The sequence below is a fragment of the Ochotona curzoniae genome, unplaced genomic scaffold, assembly GCF_017591425.1.
Source record: "Ochotona curzoniae isolate NIBS_2020 unplaced genomic scaffold, NIBS_Ocur_1.0 contig_43, whole genome shotgun sequence".
NCBI lineage: Eukaryota > Metazoa > Chordata > Mammalia > Lagomorpha > Ochotonidae > Ochotona > Ochotona curzoniae.
In genome coordinates, this window is record NW_024466218.1 from 21,326,524 (window position 1) to 21,346,753 (window position 20,230).

The following is a 20,230-nucleotide window of genomic DNA, read 5'->3' on the forward strand; positions in this document are numbered from 1 at the left end:
CAAAGACCACAAAGTCCATTGAGGGGTCCCATTAATCAGGGTGTCTAAGAGGCTACACTGACAGATACAGGCCCTCAGCATGGCAGGCGTGAGGGGGCAGTGGTCTCTGGGTTTTATCAGTTTCTAGGTCTTGTGGGAGGGGTCCTCCTGCACATTTGTCAATATCACCATATGTGTTGTGACTCTAGATGGTGGTGTTGAGCTGCATTTGTTTTAATGACTGAGTTCATCCCTCCCATTCCACCAGTCTGTGTGGGTTTCTGGGGCTTGTGGGAGGAGCCAGGAACTGTGTGTGTCCTACCCACCCCCACTCTGGACAGCACAGAAAGAGAGCAGTGGCATGCATCACTTCACATTGGAAATGCTGATTCCCAAGCACCACCCAGGTAAACCCACTGCAGCCCAAGCGAGCCTTTCTCCAGGATGGGCATCTGGGCCCCTGGCCACCATCCACAGGTCAGTGCAATGTGGCTGGGCAGCCCCACCTGGGGTATGCAACCCCACTCGTTCTTGGTGGCCCAGCAGCCAGGAGCCTGAGCGACTCACCTCCACCTGCTGGAGGGCATCCTCGGCGTCTCCGACCTCAGATGTGGAGATGGAGGGGTAATTGGAGTCGGATTCTAAGCTACTTTGGTTTGACGGATTCCGCCTGTGGCCTGGGGTTTGCTGTTGAAACAAAAATGCACGATGGCTCATAAGTGAAGTTCCTGAGGACTGAATGCACGAGCTGCAGGCACTGGCACTTGGCCTCCTTTCTCATTTGCCAACAAGAACAGGCATCACTGCTTCTGGGGACATGGATAAGTAGAGCTAATGCCAGAAAGCCTCACACCTGCTAACCAACAGGGCAGTCAGGAGGGAACAGGGCTCCACAGTGGGGTCCGAGTTCTTGTCTCTTAGTGAGATCTGTGCCTTTGGCTAATTTTTCAGAAAAGTCCAGTGGGGAATGACTCTTTGTCCCGGGTCTCGCCCTCAAAACTTGCAGCAAGGCAGCCCTGTCCCTGGTCTCTCCTTGAGCCTCCTGGCACTGGTCTGTCTCCCACGGGCCCTCCCTGCACCTGCACTCTGCCAGCCCCACATAGGGAAGAGCCACAGAACAGTGAGGTCCCATGCACATGGGTCATGTACAAATGTCTTTGGGAAGTCTGGTTTGTCTTTCCAATTAGAAGTTGAGCTTGGGTGGATAATTTTAGATTTCTGTGTGCATTCCTATACCATTTTTCTTCCCAATTTCTATGCAACACGGGAGTATGCATTTCTGGAGGGAACCTGAGGTGGGGTCATGGGGTTGCAGAGAAAATGGCAAATCCCAAAAGTCATGAAGTGTCTCTGTCCACCCCGTGCTTCGCAGGGACCCATGGATGTATTCAGGCCCTCGGGAGCCTTTGTGCCACACAAAAGGGGAAGCTGAGGATAGAATTCTCCAGCTACATCACTGCTGGCTCCCAGGACAGGAAACAGTATGGACAACACACACAGGTAGAATCTGCCCTCAGCTCTTATCTAGAGTCTATATGCAAACTCAGCATCATGCAGTCCTGCCAGCTCCTTGCCACAGCAGAAGCAAGAACAGCAGTGGCCAGCAGGGTACATATATCAGCTTGGTACCCTGTGCCAACAGCTGGCAGGGCACACAGGTGAGAGTCAAGAAGGTGGGCAGGGCAGTGGGACTGGGCTCCTTGCCTTCAGAGTGGCCATCTCGTCTCGCAGGTTGTCGTATTTCTGCTCCAGTCGGGAGTACTCCTTCACCAGGTTCTGGTACCGGGACCGTTCCTCCTCCAGCTCCTTCTTCATCAGATTCTCCTTCATGGAGCTCTGGGCAGATTCATCTGTAAAGGACCATACTGTAGTCAGGTGCAGGGGTGTTGAGCCATGTTCCCTAGGTTATGTCCGGGCACCAAGCTGTCGCCAGCAGCTCATCATGAGGCTTATTCATGCAATCGTGTCCACCCACCCCATCCCCTGCAGAGACCCGGGTGAGGGTGGCTCTTCCCTCCAGCCTGGCAGAAGTATCTGCTCTACTCCTGGCTGGGCAGATAAGTCAGCCTTTATCAGTTTCATGGCTACAGACAGCACTGCTGCAGGTACTGGGGGTACAGAAAGATTTAAGATCAGGCCTAAAGCTCAGGTTAGAGGATTGCCTACAGACCACACAGATGGGTGCCAGACAAAACTTCTTAGTTACATGACTGCAAAGCAACATGTTTCTAAAATTTAGAAACAATCTACATTCTAGGCTGGGTGGGAAAGTGAAGTCATGAGTTTCTCCCCCTGGTGACATGGGTGAGGGATGCACAGATGAGCGACCTCTCTGGGGTGCTAGTGGCCGGGGCGAGCACCGGGGTCCAAGCATGGGCATTGGCCTTTTGCAGCCAATGGCACCTGGGGGATGCCAGCGGAGGGTTGAACCAGAACCCAATTCAAGGCCCTCTAGCACACATCCTCAACGCCCACCTGGTCATGGTGGAAACCATGCATGGAAAAGGCATGTGCAGAAATGGCAGTGCTGATGGTTCCCGAGTGCTTGCTGTGTGCTTGCTGTCTGGAGCACTTGGACCGCAATAGGCACCTCACTCCCCACACAAGCCCTCTAGGGCCTGCACTCCTGTGTCACGAGACTTTGCCTTGAGGCCACAGGAAGCACCTGGTGGGGTTATGCTCTAAGCACAGGCTGCCCCGAACCCTCATCCCCTTCCACCTCCTTGTCTTACTGTCTACAATGCTCGTGTCTCCTCTTATTAAATTTTACAACTGCACATCACGGCTGGACCTCAGAGCTGACCTCTTCTTTCCACTGCTCCTTTCCAAGACGCATTTCCCACCCAGCATCTTAACTACCCACTTGCTGGGAGTCTTCAGGGGAAAACCAGCAAGAAAGCACCAATCAGAACCCACACTTCCCCCGGCCCCCTGCCCGACACAAACACGGACCATGAGGGTTCTGACACTGACCTTTAGACCGGCCCAGGATCTGGTTGTTAAGCTGTTCTTTCTCATCTTTCAAGAGAGCGTTTTCTTGCTCTAGATCTGCTACACGCTGGAAGAGAGAGAGAACATCAGGGAGGAATATCTCCCCAGGGATAATGGGGAAGGCAGGGGGCTCCTTGGTAGGCATGAAAGACCTTTTCCCAAAGCTGCTCTCATTCTGCAGGGAAGAAGGCACACTCAAAGAAAAGCCCCGTGAAGACAAGACAGTGTCGTCTTGTCGTGAAGACAAGGTGAGTGTCGTCTCATGCACAGTCACCTCATGCGCCCATGACCTCACAGGAAGTCCACTGTGCACTCACACCTGGCTGAGGACCTGAAAGAGGGACCAGGCACCTGCACTATGTTTGCTTGCCTGACCTGCCAAATTCCACCTGAAATTCACAATAGGTGACTATCCCTGGTCTTGTATCTTCTTGCCTATGCCTTCCCTACTGCAGCTTCATGGTCAAACGGACAAGGAAGTGGATGACGACACACGGAAGTATGGCCAAGGGACAAAGGCTTTTGCTCATACTCCACTCGATCCAGCATTTGGCTTCAGACAACACTGCTAATGTAACCCCACAAAATGTTACCAGAAAAAAAGTGCATGAAAGAAAACACTAACAAAAGAAAAAGCCTGGGCCTGGCGTGGTCGCCTAGCAGCAAAAGTCCTCGCCTTGAATGTGCCAGGATCCCATATGGGCGCTGGTTCTAATCCCGGCAGCTCCACTTCCCATCCAGCTCCTGCTTGGGAAAGCAGCTGAGGATGGCCCAAAGCCTTGGGTTCCTGCACCCAAGTGGGAAACCTGGAGGAATTCCAGGCTCCTGGCTTCAGATCGGTGCAGCACCAGCCGTTGCGGTCACTTGGGGAGTGAATCATCGGACGGAAGATCTTCCTCTCTGTCCATCTGCCTTTCCAATAAAAATAAATACATGCATATATATATTTTTTAGAAACCCTGGCTTTTCTGAAGAAAAAGAAAAAAAACACCGTAAGGCAGGATTTAAAAATTTTTTTGCTATGGATTTTTTTTGTATGGATTTTTAAAATGTACCAATTTAGAACTAACCTATAGAATTAGAAACTATTGGTATAAGAGAGAAAGGGAAAGGTTAGGTTTCTCTTTTTATCCCCTGAGGGTTAAGTTGCAATCAATCCTTCTTTGCCTTTAGAACCTCACAGATGCGTTCTTCCTGACGTAATCATTTCATCTTTGTGACACAGATGAGGGACAGCTGTGAGAGGATGAACATGTCCCCTCAGCACAGGACTGATGCTCACCTCACAGGGCTGTTCTCTGTACTAAATGAGGTGACCTCCACACTAGGTGTAGCAAAAGGCAGATGGGTGCCTACAACAGGCTCCTAGTGCTTGCCTGCCTGACCAGCTTTCCCACTCTCAACTGCCAAGGTTTTCTGATAGACAGAAGGAGCAACCTGGCTCCGAGGATCAAGGCTTGGATTGAGCCATCTTCCTGAGGACTCTTCCTGCCTGCAGAGAAAAGCCTCTGGGTAAGGCTACCCTTGGCCAAAGCACAGTGTGTGATGGCCAGTAGGTGCCTGGAATCACAGGGTTTAGCTGCTGTACCACTGGGAACACAGCCTGGGAGACACCAGCATGGCGATGACAGAAGACCTGGCAATGTCCTGGGGAGCCACCTGCATGCCAAGAGGAAACACGTTGCAGAGACTTTGCTTTGGCAGAAAAGCAGGAAGGGAGGCCCCAGAGAGGCTGGTAACTTAGAGGTATGGATTTCAATTTAAACACCATCTCCCCTTCCTCTCCTGGCTTCACAGGAGGAGCTGAAGACCCCTACAGCTGAATGCATACTCACAGCCTCCCTTGGCTAAGCACTGCATCTGGAGACCCAAGGCTGGGTCCAGGAGCCATACCACGGTCCCTACCTGCCTTTGGACCTCAGGTGCCCTGGCTCTCCTTTAGGCATTGCAGGTGGTCTTGACAGCAGTTTGCCCTCCACAGTCTTAGGGAGAGAAACAAGACACACAACACTGCTGGGGTTGGGGGTTACACACACAACTCCCACTGCTAATCCTGTCCATGCCACCCAGTGCCCCAAATCACCTTCCTGGACAGTTCTCCTCTGTAATGTAGAAGTGGCCTGAACAGTGGCTCCCTCCACGCTCTACACTCAGCAGCACTTGGCTTGTCTAGTGATGCCACCTGCGGCTGTGCTGCTGCAAGTTGCAAGTTACAACACAGACGCTCTGATGAGTGTCTGGGTGATCCCGTTGCTGCTCTGGGAATCCTGACCCTTACCCCACAAATAAGTGGACAGGGTCAGGGCCCCTTTGTATGGAGAGGCAGGTGAAAGGGTGGTGGTTCTCCTATGGGGTGGTGGGACACAGATGAGGCTAGCAGAGGACTACACATATAAGAAGCTGCACTATGTACTACTCCTTGTGTTTTGTGTCTTGTGGCCACTAAGAGAGGACTTGGTGATGAGGGCAGGGGACAGAATGGGCACTGCATGAGAGCTCCCCTGGCAGAGCTGGCTCCTACCTATTTGAGACAATCAGGACTTTTCTAGTCCCTAAGGGTGACATTATGCGTGGCTGAGAACCACAATAAGGAGGTGACCACAGTCAGCATGGAAGCCCAGGAGACTGCCAAGGGAGAGGGAGGTCAGCTGGCTGCTTCAGGCTGCGGTGGGAGGCGGCATCGTAGGTAGAGTCAAACATACACACACAGGGAGGGGAAATCTTCTCCATGATGCTGAATGACACTCAGCTGCAGCCAGGCAAGTCCCAGGAGTACGGGCAGACTGCACAGCTGCTCCTGATTCTTGGGATAAACTTGATCGCTTCCCTTGACACTCCCAAGGTCCCCCAGGCCCAGTTTCTCACCTGGTCTCTGCCCACCCTGCAGCTCCTGTCCTTCCCTTGTGCCTCCTGCCAGGCTTTAGAAGCAACCCAGTTCTCCAGAATGTTTATTTGAAAGGCAGAGGGACAGAATCAATCTCCCAGCCAGTGGTTCTTTCCTCAAATGGCTACAATGGTTGTGTCTTGGCCAGAGCTGGGAACTCATTCTAAGGTGCTTCAAGTGGGTAGCAGAGACCCACCATCTGCTATCTCCCAGGGTACACAGTAACAGGAAGCCAGAAGTGGAACAGGGCTGGGACTCAAACCCAGGCACACACCATATGGCTGGCAGGTATCCTAAGTGGTGTCTTAGCTGCCTTACCAAGTACCTCCACACCAGGAAGATTCCATTGTGTGCAGATTCATTTCTTCCCAGCACTGGCTCCACTATCACTCCTCCATGAAGGCCTCCTATCTTGCAAGGGTGCACAGTCATACAGCATCCTGCAACGCAGCATCTGTTTGAGGCTTCATCAGTTTGCATTGCTTCTTGGCCACCTGCTCAGCCTGGACCAGACTCCCTGGTCCCTGGACAAAAGGACATTACTGCAGGGTGTCGCAGTCTTTGAGACTAGCAGGCCACCAGCATTGCAAATGCCAGGGGCATTGACACTAGGGCCTGCAGAACCCAGTTAAGGAGCCAACACTTGCCTCAACAAAGAAGGAAGGGTCCCATAAAGGCATTTTTATTAATGCTTCATAGTTGGTTCAAATATTAGAATACATGCACAAATTGAATTACTTGATGAGCTTGTTTAATCAGACACTTCAATTCAGAAGCATTTAACATGAAGGGGAAACATTCCTGAAGTATATCTAATCGCTGTAATTTTAGTTCCCCACTCAGTGTCTTCATGAGGACCTTTAAGTTAGCTTGGCAAGTAATCAGGATTGCACTCACTTTTTCTGGATGCAGGAGTCACACCAGACACAATCTACAGGGTCAACCACACCTTCTAGACAGCTGGGAAGCTAAGCCCCAAGCTGGAAGGTACCACAGTTAGGAGGTGCAGGGCAGGAAGGAGAAGCAGGTGTGGCTGCTGATTCCACCAACTGCTAGGGAAAGCTGAGGTGAGCTTGCGGGGTGGGTCATAGAAAGCTGTGAAGGTAATGGAGCCAGACTTGGCTTCCCCTTCCCTACCCAGCAGGTGCCTGAGAAGGTTCCCAAGACCACTCATTTTCCCCTGAACAATACACAGTGCTCAGGCCCTGACATAATCCACCCAGCGAGCAGCAAAATCTCCATCCACACCAATGATCTAAAATCCTGAGTCTGACTACAAAGCGAGAGCACCACTGCCTCCTGGAACGCAGAGAAGCAACTCTCATTTGAAGAGCACCTGGGCAGCTGTCCATCTTGCTTGCCCAAACGGTTTGAGAGAGGCACCCATGTTTCTGCTCTTCAATGTGTGGCAGGAAGAGAACCAACTAATGGTCAGCTCCACACCCTGGAAAGGGAAGATAGTGCTGCCCCAGTTCCTCGTGCCCAGCGGCTCAGCATTGGCGGGTGACAGAGCTCTGCAGCCATATGGCTCAGCCCTGTGAGCTGCCAACGACCTAGGGTGCACTGAGTGAGGCTATAAACAGGACAAAGGACACCTTAGCTGAGCTCCAGGACTCATTAAACCCCATCCACTAGCTCCATTAGGGGAGTGGGAGGCGTGGGAAGGAGGGAGGTGTTTCCTCAGCAAGTGTAGCTGGGACAAAACGAGGTGTCCTTTGACTCATCCAGGCAGGGACTTGCAGCCACCTCCTGCCTTTCTGCAGGAATCTGCAACCACAGCCCTTAGCAGGAACAATCCTTTGATTTGGCAAATGCTTAAGGAGTTTCACTCAGCTGTTTTGGTTTTTTTTTTTTTTTTAACTAGAAGGTGAGGACGGTAAGGCAACTCTGAGACTATAGCAAAAATGTCTTTAAAGGGATACAGCAGACAGTATTTTACCTACTATCCCTAACAGCGATCAGCTCTCTGGGGAGTTGAAGGGTGAACATTGTCCTCAGGGTCAGAAGACCCTTCCTGACTGCAGCCCACAGCCTCTCAGACCCCAGCACTTTCCTGCCATCCTCCTCCTCCCTCACTCCACCGCAGGGTCTCTCATGCCCTCAAAGCTGCTGAGCCAACTCCCATCAGTCTATGCACCTGCTGCTACCTTGATCTCCAGTTCCTTCCAAGCCCTCACAGGCTGCCTGCTCCCCTCTCCCAGGTGTCTTTTCAGATACCTCTGGCCAGCACACACAGTACTGGAGCCTGCAGGCCCCTGGGGCTTGCTCCAGCTTCCTGGCTCTGCCTTCCTTCTCCTGCTAGCTCACGGTCAATAGTGGGCAGGCAGTGTGAGACCCATGCGCACCTTCTCCCCTCATCCCTGTACATTCTCACTCTATAAGAACAAGGATCAGAACAGTGTCCAAAACAGGCACTTGATAGATCCCTGTGGAGGGAGCAGGATGCAGGATTGTGCACGCCTAAGATTTCTACAGTGAGACAGAATCCTTCCCCAGGGACCAGTCAGGGCCTCTTTCTCATGACCATTAGTCTCCTCCCAAACCATTAGTCACCAAGAGCACAACTCCAAGCCTTAGCTTGTAACACGAGTCCTGCTCTGTGTCTTTAGGGAGAAGGCCTGGCACATTCTGATGGAAGAGTCCTTTCTCCGTCAGGCCAGATCTCTCTATATTCATAAAACCCAAGGACGTGCATGCTGAAATTACCTGAGGTAATCAGCTAGTAGCTGCTGCAGCTATGCTGACGACATGAGGCAACAGCCTCACCCCACCCACCTGCCAGGAAAGGGGCCTACTGGGCACCCCTCACAAGTGCCAAGGACCCTTGCTCAGAGCCAGGCACCTGGCTGGGGCCTACTCTTCCTCACCAAGCTAGGCCCTGTTCTCAGCACGATCTTGCTGCCCCTTGGCCGCCTTCAGAGCAGATCTTGGGTAATGAGCTGATTCCCTGTCTCAAGGGCAGCCTCGAGAGCCACCACCTTCATCAGGGATGCCAAACAGCCCAGCTGCATACACCAATATGGATGGGTGCACAACAGCTGCCCATATGGGGAATGCGTTTGGAAGGAATTCAGTATGTACCTTCCACAGGCTCTAAGGAAGCTGACTTGGCAGAGGAGCCCAAGCAAGGGGTCCCTTCAGCAGATAAGACACCACTCAACTCATCTGCCTGGGGACAGCAAGAGGAGTTCCAGTCCCCTCCTGTAGGACCTGGCTTTCCATAGGCCAAGACAGGCTGGATAGGCAGGCTCTGATGAACACCACTGGCATGTACTAGGGTGCTGGTTCTGATAGGGCACTTGCTACCTGAGACAACAGAAACATCAGACATGTGAGTTAAACGTTTATCAGCAGATGCACCCAACCACCTGCCCCACCCAGTGTGGTCTGTGGGTCTCATCAGTCTCTGCGGGGCCCAGTAGGAAACCAACTGGGTGATTTTTCACATCCAGTGCCCTCAATGGACATGGAACCCAACTAGCACTGTGTCCCCAATTAGCACTGTGTCCCCAACACTAGAAAATGTTTCTCTAGACCCTGGAGGAGAATGCTGGGCTCCATGTGCCCTGAGGATGGCAGACACCTGCTCAGGGACACATCTAGTGCAGCTGTCATTCTGAGTGTTCCCAAGCTGGGATTTACTGACGCCTGGAGCTAAGAAAGGGCTTAGTGCTCTGCTCCAGTCACACCCTGTCTGCACTGCCCCAGCTTCCTCCTTCTCTGTTAGTTCTAAGCTTGAGTTTAAGATGTAGGTGAACACAGCTCCAAGAAATAGCACCAATCCTCTCGAGAATTGGGGAAGAAGCTTGTTTTATTTTGTTAAGATTTTTTTTCATATTAGAAACTGTTATACTCAGGGGATCAGTGTTGTGGCACTGCACAGTTAAGCAACCATTTGTGATACATATTCCTTGATGCTCCACTTCTGACGCAACTCCCTGTTAATGTGCCTGGGAAAGCAGTAAAAGACAACTTGAATACTTGGATTCCTGCATCCCTACAGGAGATCTGGAAGAAACTCCTGGCCCAAACCTGGCTATTGTGACCACCAGATGGAAGAGCTCTGTCTTTTCTGTTAATGCTTCATTTCAAATAAAGGCCTGACTTACAGTGAAAAGCTAGATTTTCAGAGAGAAGAAGAGACTGAGAAAGATATTCCATCCACTGGTTCTTTCCCTAGCTGGCTGCAATGGCTGGAGCTGAGCTAATCCAAAGCCAGGAGCTTCTTCTTGGTCTTCCACATGGGTTCAGGGTCCCAAGGCTTTGAGCCATCCTTTACTGCTTTCTTAGGCCAAAAGCAGAGAGCTGGATGGGACGTAGAGCAGCCAGGATATGAACTGGTACCCACACACGATGCTGGTACTTGTAGGTGGAGGATTAGCCAGTTGAACCATCATGCCAGCCCCTCAAATAAATAAATCTTAAAAAAATTATTAAACTCTCTTGGAGGGGGACTTGCATGCGCAAGTGTGCTGAGCCTCCAAGTCTCAGCATTGAGTGGGAAGCCAGGAATGGGATGGGTCAGGTGCTACGTGCAGGGAAGGGATGGCAGAGACCTTGGTTCCGCAGATCTGAAGGGTAAACAGGCTTTGAAGGCATCTGATCTAGTGGGATTCATATGTGGAGTGGTTTCGTTTTGTCCTCCCAGGGCCCCCTATCTCTTAGAGCTTCCAATTCAAATAGTCTCCTCTTCTTCATGCCTCTGGGTTCCACCTTCTTGTTGGATCCCATGTAACAGTTGTCATTCAGCAGCTCCCGAGGGCCAGCAGACTCCAGGTGTGTATCCCCCTTGACTTACAGGTTACAGGGGTCTCCCAGCACCACATGCTCTGGTCCGAACAAGGGAGTCCACTGAAGGCTTTGCAGAGGCTAAGCTAGCAAGGTCATGTGCAAGGAGGCTCTTGTGCTGCCTCAAAGCAACTCACCAGGAGGGGGAGGGCTGCTTTGGGAAACTCCAGGTTTGACTTTCCTCATCACCCACACCCTGTCAGAATCCCACTTTTGCCCCATGGAAGAAGCGGGAAGTGGGTGAATGCAGTAGCTGAGGGGACTCACATTCTGCCTGGGGTGGGACAATGAACTGGCCTTCAGGCTTTCTTCTCCCATGGGTATTGCTTCTTAGCCTGGGTTGCTGAGACCAGCACTGGGAAGTGGGGGTGCGAGAGGGAGACAGAACAACAGAGAGGGCCGAGGCCTCCCCTCTGTCCAGAAGCCTCAAACATGAGCTCATGGAGCACTACAGGGGTTTCTATACCAATGGTTTGAACCCTTAAAGAGGGAATAGAGGCCAATAAGGCACATGCCTGGAAAGGCTGGACAAGGATGGGAGCTTCTCTGGGTATTGCAGTGGCCGCCCCAGGGCCTCCTCCATGCCAGCTTTTGGTCTGCCACATTTTGTGGCTGTTACTCTAATGTGGACGCTGAGTCTTATCCTGACTGTGATGCCCCATGAAAGACAGATGCCTAATGAGCTGGCCATGTGCTATTCTCACCTTGGCTCATGGGTTGCTGTGAAGATGGGAGAGCACAGCAGTCTCCAAGTGCACAGAGGGCTCTCCAACAGTGCTTTGGTAGAAACAGTGGGAACTGCTGTATTGTGGGATGAGAGAGAACTTCATACCTGGGTCTTTGGAAGATCTGGGCAAATGCAGGAGGGCACATCCTCTGGGGCAAGGAGGAAGCCCGTGGACCCCACCAGCCAGTCAGAATGGATAAGTGCAGCTGGAACTTTCAAACTGAAAATTGATCCAGTACATGACAATTGATCATGGACAGGAGTAGGTTGTTCAGAAACCTCCTCTAATCCCTGAATGCAAGGTCAGGAACAGTAGCCACTTCCTCTGAGACACATGAAGGTGTGTGTATGTGTGTGTGTGTGTGTGTGTGTGTCTTTCCCCCATGGGTCCAGCTAACTAAAGTCACTCTGTCAGTTTGTGCTAGGTAAATGGACACACACTTGAGTGAGTTCTCCCGATGCAGGGCCACTCCAGGTGTATACACACATAAGCAGATGGTTAGCCTACGGGCACAAGACCCAGGACCGTGCAGGACAATGAACATCACAGGTTGGGAACCGAGAAGCTGCCCCCGGCCAGCCCCCACTGCATTACCTTTCTCAGCTGGTCTTTCTCCTTGCTGTGGGCATCCTCCAGGACCTGGCGCTCCGAGTGTGCCTTCTGCAGCTCCGAGCGCAGGCTCTGCACCTCCTCCTGCAGCCGCAGACTGGCGTCCCCGTCCTGGCTCTGCTGATAGTGTGCCAGCTCCTTCTTCAGTTTCTCCACCTCTACGGCGTGCATTGAGGTGACCGTCGACAGCTGCTCCGACAGGGTCTTGAACTCTTTGTTCTTGGGAGAACATGGCAAATGGGATTGTGGGGTAGGAGGTGGGGTAAAGGGAGGAAGGGGAAAGAGAGAGTTATTGGGCCAGGAAAAAGCTTGAAGGCAATCAAAAGAGGAGCTTCCATGGTGGAATTAAACTTTACAACCATGCCATGCTCCAATGCTTTCCTGGCATCTTTCTAACAAAGCTCTACTGTGAGACTGGGAGTAGAGGGAAACAGCCTAGCCACATTGACATTACAATGGTTCAAGGAGCTCTTGGACCAAGAGTAGGCAGCAGGTAGCTCTCCTCAGTGGCTGGACAGATTCTCCATTAGGCTTAAAGCTGCAGAGATGATGTAGCTGCTTCCCCAGGTCTGCAGCTCTGGCTGATGGTGTTTCCTGGCTCGTTCACACTGAGCCCTTTTACCCTCAAACCTTCTGGCACCAAGAGCTGCAACCTAATCTCTGTTCTGAGACAAAGGACCCCTTCAGCAGCCCCTCTTCCACGGAGGCCTCCTCTCCCACCTGTTAGCCACAGCTGGCCTGCTCAGACACCGACCTTGGGAACCAATGCCCAAGCTGCAGGCCAGCAGCCTGGGCCCCTGGGGTCCCGCCCACTAGGACAATAGATCAGCAAGGCAGCAATTCCTGCCAAGAGCCAGGGTCAAGGCTAAGTGTAAATTATGGGTGAAAGATGTGAGCTAGCAGTAGTCAGCAGAGAAAAGCAGGAGCGAGAAGGGTTCTTCATGTGATCAAGCAAGCAACAAACAGGAATTGGTTACCCTTAATGGCTACTTGCTGTGGAAACCCTAGACAAGCTGAGCTACAGGCAAAAATGCTGAGATGTCCATAACCAGTGATAAACTCACACAAGAGATGCAACTGCGCAGACACTGGAGCAGAGCAGCTGCAGAAAAGCCATGAGGCCCCACACGCTGGGACCTCCTGGCTGTGTGTGACCCAGGGGGTAGGCCATGTTCTGAATCAATTGACACTGTAGAGCCAGGACTCCTGACTCTGTAGGAACCCCTCAGGATAGCCTGATCCATCCTTATGCGTGCCCTAACTGCCAGCCTTGCTCTCACAGACCATGAAGAAGGCTCCAGTCATGTGGCATAAGACCTCCCTGCAGTGCCCACTTGGGGCTCAGTCTCTGCTGGAGCTTGAGGGGCTCCACATAACAGAGAGGGAATGCTTGCTGCACCCTCCATCCTTTACTCCGCCCCCCCCATTCAGTCACAAAGGAGTAGCCTGTGACTTCAGCTTTCTGCCAACCTGGCACATAGAGAGTAATTTGGCCCATTGAAATGAGACATTTCTTTATATAATGAGAATCAAGTTTCTTAGACCCTAGACATATAAGGTTACACTTAAATATCTTTAAAATATGCTAACCTACAGATTCAGTCAGCAGCCTTAAAAAAAAGATTTACTTTCATTTAAAAGGCAGATTTTACAGAGAGAGAGAGAGAGAGAGAGAGAGAGAAAAGAAAGATCTTGCATCCACTGGTTCACACCCCAAACGGCCACAACAGCCAAAGCTGAGTTGATCCAAGACTGGTCCAGGTTTCCCACATGGGTTCAGGGTCCCAGAGACTTAGATCACCATCTGCTGCTTTCCCAGGCCACAAGCAGAGATCTAGATTGGCACTGGAGCAGCCAGGACACAAACTGGTGCCCTGGGATGTTGGCACTTGCAGGAGGATTAGCCCGTTATACCACTGTACCAGCCCTAGTCAGGAGTTTTTAAATCTGTTTGATTCCGTATATTTAGTGGTCAGTTATTAAACTAACATTTTATGATTCAGTGTATTCATACATGTTTGAAAAGCAGGGTAAATCACAGCTTTAGGGCCTTCCTGCACCTCAGTTTTTCTTAACTGTGAAATGGGGATGTAGGTAACTTTCAGTAACATGTGTGTGAGTGAACAAGTAGCAGATGAGCAGCACATGGTACAGTCCCTTGTCCATAGTAGGCACCCAGTCACGTAGTGGTATTGGGGGCATTTATTTGTCCTCTCTCTAACCCCAGGGTATGTAAAGCATCAATCAGGATCCACCCTAATGCAGTCGGGCAGGTTGTACACTGGACAAGGATGTCTAGCTGCAGAAACCAGTGAGGGCCAGGCCCTGCTGTCTGACCATCAGCCTGCCCTATGGCACTGCTGTCTTGTAGAAGGGTCATTGGTTCCCAGGTGTGCATCCCTGGGGCTCTACTCAATTACAGAGGTTCAGTCCCTCTTTTTTTCAGGATTGTCTTTCTCTGGTTACCCAGAGGTGTGCTATAGGGACCAGCAGAGGACCCAGAGTCCCTGGTTGTTGGAGCTGATGTAGCACATGCATTTCCCTCATAAGAAAAGATCTTGTTCAAGCAAACCTTTGAAGCAAACTGAGCTCTTAACCAAACTAAAGAATAGCAGTCTGGGTTCCCTGCCCAGCTTCCCTGTGGCCGGTGGAGGGCAGATCTGAGCTCTTCAGCAGCAGGAATGGGACCGACCAGCAGTCTCTGAGGATGTTTGAGGAACCCAACGAATGCAGGGACCTGTCTAGAAATTGCCTGGAGAAGTCCCTTCTGTGGCAGGACAAGGCCTGACCACATTCCTCTGGGACAGACTGTCAACCCAGAGCACTATATGTGACCACCGGGTATTATCACCGTATTTATTTCTGAAAGGGACACTGAAGGGTTGCGGCTTTCCATTGTTTATGGGGCCACACAGTGAGAAAACGCCAGCACCATGGACAGTTCCCACCCTCCCATCTGCATTTTAAGACTCTCCACTGACCTTGTTTCTTCTGTTATTTCTTGCTAACCCAGTACCACGTGACTTTTTTCTTCCTCAGGTAAGTGCCCAAGGGTTTGAGATATGCATTTGGGCTGCTAATCTCACCCTGGTCTCTCCTTCAGTGCCCCCTCCTCCCCTCGTTGACTTCTTGGTCTTGGGGACACTTTCAAAACCTCCTCGGCTCAGGTGATTCAGCAATATGGCCTGGGGATGCAATTACCGCACAGGTGAACATCTGGCCTGGAGGCCCAAGCTCTCGGCCATGGTTCTGAGAACAGCTAAGCCATCATCCAGTTCCCTGTGCAGCTGGGGCCTTGTCCATAAATCCCTTGGGATTTCCTGTGCCTGTCTCCTCCTGCCTTTAGAATCTTGTTTGGAGAGAGAAAGAACAGCCTCCTGCAAGGTCTCCAGGAATTACAGGAACCCGAACACCTTGCTGCACCTGCTGAAGGGCCCAGGCAACAAGCAACTCCAAGGAGCCAGTGCAGAGTGTTGGGTTGGTGTCTCCTCTCATGACACAACACACCCCTAGAGCACAATCTTTTATGCCAGGCCATGCTCCCATGGCAAAGTGCCAGTTGTCCCTGGCATCTCCACAAGCACACACCCACACCAAGGGCGAGCGTCTCCTCTGCATCACGGTGCTCTCAGTCCCAAGGATCTCTTGGCGAACGGGTACCTTGCAACCTTCTAAGAGGGCACAGAACACACATCCTGACACCAGCTGGCTGAATTCCCATCCTGGCTGTATTGACACAGTTGTGAGACCCCAAGTGGTGACTTACCAGTTCTCTATGCCTTGGTTTCCTGAGCTTTAGAAGAGGAACCGTGTTACTCTTACTCTCCTATGGCTGAGGTGAGGATTAAGTGAATCAAAATACAAACTGCAGCACCTGGCATGTGGTTGGGCACCTGGGACATGCAGGCAGGAGAGAGCAAGCCCCTGTGTGTGTGTCCTGACACCTCCCCCTGCTCCCAATGTACGATACCCTACATAGGGATGGCTACCAGCTCCCACTCCACACAGATGTTTGCCAAGCAGGAAGTTTAGGGTCCAAAAGCTCGCTTTAAAAATAGGCCCTTTGAGTCTGCCTCTCCGTGATGCGTAGGCACATGGATGGTAAAATACTTGATTTATTTTTATCCTCTCAAGACAAATTTGGAAGCCATAAACATCAACGCAGAACCCCGTAGCTAGAAACCCAGGGTCAGCACAGCTAGCAACTCCCAGGGCTCCCAGCATGCGGGGCGGGGGGTGGGGAGGCTCAGAGGTTGCTTGGCCCTCTGAGCATACTCCATGTCCAGGAGGTTCACTGGAGACATTTGACCATACAGTGCTTTCTCTGGGCAGTCACTAGCAGCCACCATGTTCCCAACAACCACCTTGGTGCCTTCTGGTTTGCATAGGATAGCCACGGCTGAACCCCTCTTCCTTATCTGAGTGGGTGGACCTCCCTTCCTAACCTGTACCAACACTGCCGGCTGTCTGGGTACAGGTGCCAAGCGTGCTCTCCCCTGTGCCCGGACCTTCCCTCTCATGTCCCCACGAAGGTGCCAAGCCAAACAAGGTGCTCTGTGGGACTCAGCCAGGGAGGAAGCAGCCAGGGTGGTGACCCCTGTGCAGAAAAGCCTGTTCCGTCTCAGGACTGGAAAAGCCAAAGCATTTTGCTGCCACCTGTGTACCTTACACATACAGTGGCTTGTTTACTGTGCTGCCAGTTGGGGTCACGAGAAGCTTAAACACCACCCAATTCTGTGAACAGGTACAGCAACAGCATGAGACTGGCCAGGCCATGCTTGGTCGCTCTTTCTTCCTACTCCTTTCCCATCTTGACAGTCCTGTGAGACCTGCTGGTGCACTGCAGACCCATGTGAGGTCCTGTGGTCACCCTAACGCTTGACATGAGCCAAGGAGCCTACTTTCCACCCTGGGAGTCAGACTAACAGAAAAGGACTCTTCAGCCAAGGCCAGGGTTAAAGCTAACACGAAAACCTCACCCCTATCACAGCCCTCGGATTAGACAGAAGCTAGGCGAGACCCATGCTCTAGCATTTGCCACCTTGGTGACCTTGGAAAGGGACTTCCAGTCCATGATCCATACCCAGGAAGTCACCTTACAGTATCACAAGGACCCAAAGAGGGTGCAGAAGGCACCAGTCGTGAGGTTTGGTATGTTTCAAGGGATGGGAAGGAAGCGAAGCTGCTGGGCTCACCTATACAGAAGCCTTCCTATGCATCCCACAGAGCTTAAGTCACTCTCCATGCACCAAGAATGACTCCTGGAGGGAAGGAAGAATGGCCACCAGCTATGCAGAGGTGGGCACACAGATGTGTGAGCCTAGTGCCCTGTGCCTGCCTAGAACTCCTTGCTGCACCTGGTCTCCTCCCCAAGTGGAACTTCAGAGGACAAATGTCTGGGTTAACAGTAGTGATAATTATTTCCTATTGTATAGCAAGGCCTTCCAGGTGCTGGACCACTACTTCTTATAGTCCCATAGCTCCATTTCAGCAGTAGGAAAATTGAGGCTGAGTCCCTCTTCTTCCAAGCAGTGCAGCTGACCCAGGAAAACATTCTGACGCTGTACTGAGTGTCCTCTCCAGCACTCAGTGGGACAGAGAAGCGGCAGGGCATGATGGTGGTGAAGGACACAGGCTCTGGGGTTACCTGGGAGACCTGTGCTCGTGTCCCTCACCGGTAACAAAGACACTGCCGGTGGCAGGGAACCAGATGGGCTGACACGGACAGAGCTGAGCTCAGCAACCTCCATCATCAGCCCACATTTGCTCTCTGCAGGAGGGCGGGGCTCTGGGTGCTGCACCAGCTCCCTGTTGCCATGCTAAGGAACAACTGCCCACCCAGGCAGCAGCCCAATAGCCTAAGCCTCTTAATCTTGCAAGTCTGGCTCAGAAGTCTAAAAGGGATCCGCAAGTCTGTATTTTTCCTGGAGGCCTGTGGCAGGGGGTGGGAACTCATCACAAAACTCTGGGGGCCTGCAGCCCTGGGCCCAGGTGTCTGCATTGCACCCACCTCTGATGCTGTCCTCACAGCTCGCTCAACTCAGATCCTTCAGCCTCCCTACAAGGACCTTCCTTACAGGGAATTATCTCTGTATCAGCCGTGTTCCCCTCTGGTGACACCTCATCACTGCTGCTGAGCCTGTGCTATGGGTGGTAACACTCATGAACCAACTCCCTGCCTTCCCCGAGGCTGGGGTCAGAGTCTTTGGGTAGCACAGTCGGTAGATGCTCTTGAGGGGCCTCTGGCAGGTGCAGCCTCCCCAGGAAGTACGGGATTACACCTGCTCCCACGGCTCACCTGGTCATCGATCTTGCGCTGCAGCTGCACCACCTTGTTCTCCATGCCCACGTTGAGGCGCTTCAGGTGCTCGGCTGAGCGGGCCTCAATCTTGAGGGCCTTGAGCTCCCGCTTGGCCTTCAGCCTCCGGAAGGCACACTGGATGACGATGACCGCGGCTCGCAGCTGCTGGAAACGTCTGCGTGCCATCCAGCCTCGCGTGTGTTTCTGGATGATGGTGGCCTTGTGCTCTGTGAGGACCTGGTGGGGGACAGGTACAACCTCCCATCACACTATGCGATAGAGCAAGGGGAGCCCATGTGATTGCTGGGAGGTGAGAGCCAAGGCAGGTGTTTGGTCCTAGGAGGTATGGAGTACACCTGCCCAGGAGACTGGAGGTTCTGAGTGCTGCCGGCTCCATGGGCAGGCTGTACCTGGGCTCTGTAATGCATGTGCCTGCAGGGAACCGACTATCAAACTTTTTATTAGTTAAGGAGCCACCTGCTAAAACTCTCACAGCCACAGGGACTCAAGAACTACCTGGTTGCTCCCTCCTCCATCGCCCTGGCAGGTAAGGATCTTGCCCACAGGAATGGTGGGCTGGACATAAGGTGGTTTATTTCAGTGAGTAGCCACAATGGGTTCCTCCTGGCTGACCACAACAAATTCAGTTTCGAATTCCCTGGGACTTTCCTCTTCCCACCGAATTCAACACCACTCAGCAAGTGAAAGCATGGTCATTCCCATCTCCATTCCCAGCTAAAGTTATGTTTGTGACGTAGATGAATGCACAAGCAGGCAGGCTCAGATGAGCTAGAAGTTGTGCCCAGGGCTTATGTCATGAGTCTGCTGCCCCCTGTTGGCTGCCTCCCAACCTCTTCCCCTAAATGCGGCCATCCCTTGAGAGTATTTACAGAACCTTCTCTCGCTGGCCTGTCTTTCCCTGACACCCCTTGGCCCCGACATACCAACTTAATAATCTGCTTCTGTTGCTTAGAAAAATCACACTGAGTGTGAAAGAACAAGTCAGAAAAAAACAAAACCATTTCTAAACGTTCTCTTCCAAGTCACCCCTCCCCTAGAGTGCTGAACTTGCGACGTTAGTGACTCAGCAGAGCCAGCCTAGCTGATGCAGAGTGCTCAGCCTCACCACGGAAACACCAGCAGCAACGCCAGGCAGGCGGCAGGCAGGGCCCCTCCCCTAACCCTTGCTTGTTCTTGTGCTGCCTAAGGACAGGACCAAGCCTGCTGACACCGAGTGTCTCCTCCTGAGCTTCCCTGAGCAGCTCATGTCACAGGGACACATAACATCCCCCTTCCCAGCCTCAGGTGACTCAGGAAAGGACCTGGGACAAACTGGGAATATTGCAACAGACATTCACAATTGGTGACCATGACCTCACTGCCACTTGAAGCCAAGAGCCAGCCGCACATGAGTCACTTCCAGTGGCTGCTCACCTGGTGGTAGATCTTGCGCACGAACATGCCCCGGGTAAAGGCCTGGATGACGATGGCGGCCTGGCGCACCCTCTGGTAGGCCTGACGCGCCCTCCGCATGCGGTACTGCTTCTGTAGTACTATGGCTGCCCTGGTCCTCCGCAGGTGCTCAGCCAGCCTGGAGAAAGCGGGACACAGCAGGACTAGTCAGGCTGACCTCAAGGACACCCGCACCCAGAGCTGCCCATGACACATGCCTCTCATACTCCACAACCCTGCCTGGACACCCCAAGGGCAAGCCAACTCTCACTGCCCTCACCAGACCTGGAGGTGCCTCAGGCACAGGGCATTCAGGCTCACCAAAGTAGCAGGCTCACTTGCTCCTACTGGTGGTCCAGTCTTTCTAGAAGCTTCTGGTTCAGTGTAACCCTAAGCTCCTCCATGAGCCTCATACAACCACTCTCCTACAATGTCTTCCTCGGTACCCTGGGTCACTGTTCAATGCTCCAGGCCTGGAGGGATCATGGAGTGTGCTCC

General features: G+C 52.3%; 1 protein-coding gene across 1 annotated transcript in view; it reads right to left on the reverse strand.

The window, feature by feature from the left end:
* The window catches only part of MYO5B (myosin VB), a 204,988-nt gene that overhangs the window by 38,002 nt on the left and 146,756 nt on the right, over positions 1-20,230 (reverse strand). The window contains exons 20-25 of the mRNA XM_040984669.1: positions 19,715-19,871; positions 18,278-18,517; positions 11,965-12,198; positions 2,953-3,037; positions 1,684-1,829; positions 547-666 (exon numbers count right to left, since the gene is read on the reverse strand). Coding sequence (XP_040840603.1) covers positions 547-666; positions 1,684-1,829; positions 2,953-3,037; positions 11,965-12,198; positions 18,278-18,517; positions 19,715-19,871 — 982 coding nt within the window. The remainder of the gene's footprint in view (positions 1-546; positions 667-1,683; positions 1,830-2,952; positions 3,038-11,964; positions 12,199-18,277; positions 18,518-19,714; positions 19,872-20,230) is intronic.